At 38.8% G+C, this 1,749-nt stretch overlaps 1 protein-coding gene across 1 annotated transcript; it reads right to left on the bottom strand.

Annotated features, from left to right (window-relative positions):
• Positions 1-928: 928 nt before the first annotated feature.
• LOC117110573 (multiple epidermal growth factor-like domains protein 11) lies at positions 929-1,608 on the bottom strand (the record flags this gene model as incomplete). Its single annotated transcript, XM_033253329.1, has 1 exon — positions 929-1,608. A coding segment is annotated over exon 1 (680 nt), but the record flags the coding sequence as incomplete, so codon positions are not given.
• Between the last annotated feature and the right edge of the window lie 141 nt (positions 1,609-1,749).

The raw sequence follows: 1,749 nt of genomic DNA on the forward strand, positions 1-1,749 counted from the left end.
TGAATTGCACTTTTGTGTAAGTAGTATTCCGACAACAGTATTGTGAGTGGAAATACACCTACGACCTAATTTACGATCAAACAGGAATATGGAGATACGAAACATAGCACATTAGTTAACATTTTTATTTTCCAAACCATTAAGATGATTAACTTATCCTATCAATAAAATTACGTCATCGGCTAGATTGAGTGAATGTAACATCGTAAATTGTGGTATCTATATTTAAATAAGTTTAAAATAGATAGGCCCCTAACCAAGTAACCGTGTCATTGGCTGTACATGGTTTAATAACGGCTCTAGCCTATAAAATTCAATTGACTAACTATAATTTTTAGAAATTTGGGAAAAAAAAGAATCTATATAAAGGGGGATTGATAATGTACATAAAAATGAATAAATTGTTTATAGTAGAAATCGTGCACATTTGAGTTTGTGAAAATTTTGGCCTAGTAGGGTTACACCATTCAAAAGATGTAAATGTCAAGTGTACATTGTTTTCACAATAAATTGAACCTCTGATAACCGTTTGCACCCATAAAATCGATGAAATAGTCACTGAGATACGAAATGTGAAAACAAGTTTGCTCGGTTTTTGGTCCCGAAATACGCATCGTACAGGAAACAGAATAAAGGTGAACAGAAAAATTCATGACAGCACAGTCATTCGTAATTGTTGTTGTTTTTCAACTCGCATTGAAAAGTGGGGTTTTAACTATAGAAGATTGGTGAAAAGTGATGGGACAATTGATATTATTTGAAAATCCCATCGATCAACGCCCATGAGTAGCAGTGGAGTTAGTGATAATGTTAGTAGTTGTCAAAGTGAACGGTGATGTTTTTCATTGCATTGATTGTTGCCATGTTCAAAACCCTTGCTGAATGCAAAAACAAGAGTAGAAATTAAAAAAAATAAAAATAAAAATACCGGAGGCAGGACGACGTGTCTTCATTCCATGTCATATTTGATGGACATATGCAATGTCCATCTTGGTCACAACCATAATCCTTACTGCAATTGACTGGACATTTTAAAGAGTCAATCGCTGGCTTTAAACTTTCTTGACAGTATTTGCCAGACCAACCAGGAGTGCATTCACACTCCCCTGTTGTTGGATCACACGTTGCATTATTATTACATAAGCACCTATGATGGCATCCATCTCCCCAAAAACCTGTACAGCGTGTTTCACAAAATTTCCCCATGTAGCCAGGCGGACATTTGCATTTACTCTCTCTGCCAGTTTGGTTACACGTAGCTCCATTGCGGCAACAGTCTGGGAACCAGCCACATTGTACATTACCGCCATCATGACAGATCTCTCTACAGGATGGTCCTCCATATGGCAGTGCACACTCACATTCACCTGTTATATGATGACATTGACCATCATCCAAGGTGCAGCTCCTGCAATCAAGAGCGCAGTCTTTTCCATACCACCCCGAACTACATTTCTCATCACAAGTTGGTCCAGTCCAGCCGGGCGAGCAGTCGCATTGCCCTTTAACTGGATCACATGAACCACCATTACTGCAAGCCGGACATTCTAGGCTGCATCTTGGACCGTAGAAATTTACTGGACAGCGCTCACTGCAGTAATCACCCATCCAACCGTCGGAGCAGTTGCAGGTTATATTGTAGTTGGTATTGAGACATGTTCCCCCATTCTGACAACATTGATCTAATTCGGGAGAGCAGACCCTGTATGCTTTTTTAGTTTCTACGCAATCTATTTAAAATTACGAGAA

Source organism: Anneissia japonica, unplaced genomic scaffold (assembly GCF_011630105.1).
Source record: "Anneissia japonica isolate Jap-2015-1 unplaced genomic scaffold, ASM1163010v1 scaffold36698_len1749_cov126, whole genome shotgun sequence".
Classification (NCBI taxonomy): Eukaryota; Metazoa; Echinodermata; class Crinoidea; order Comatulida; family Comatulidae; genus Anneissia; species Anneissia japonica.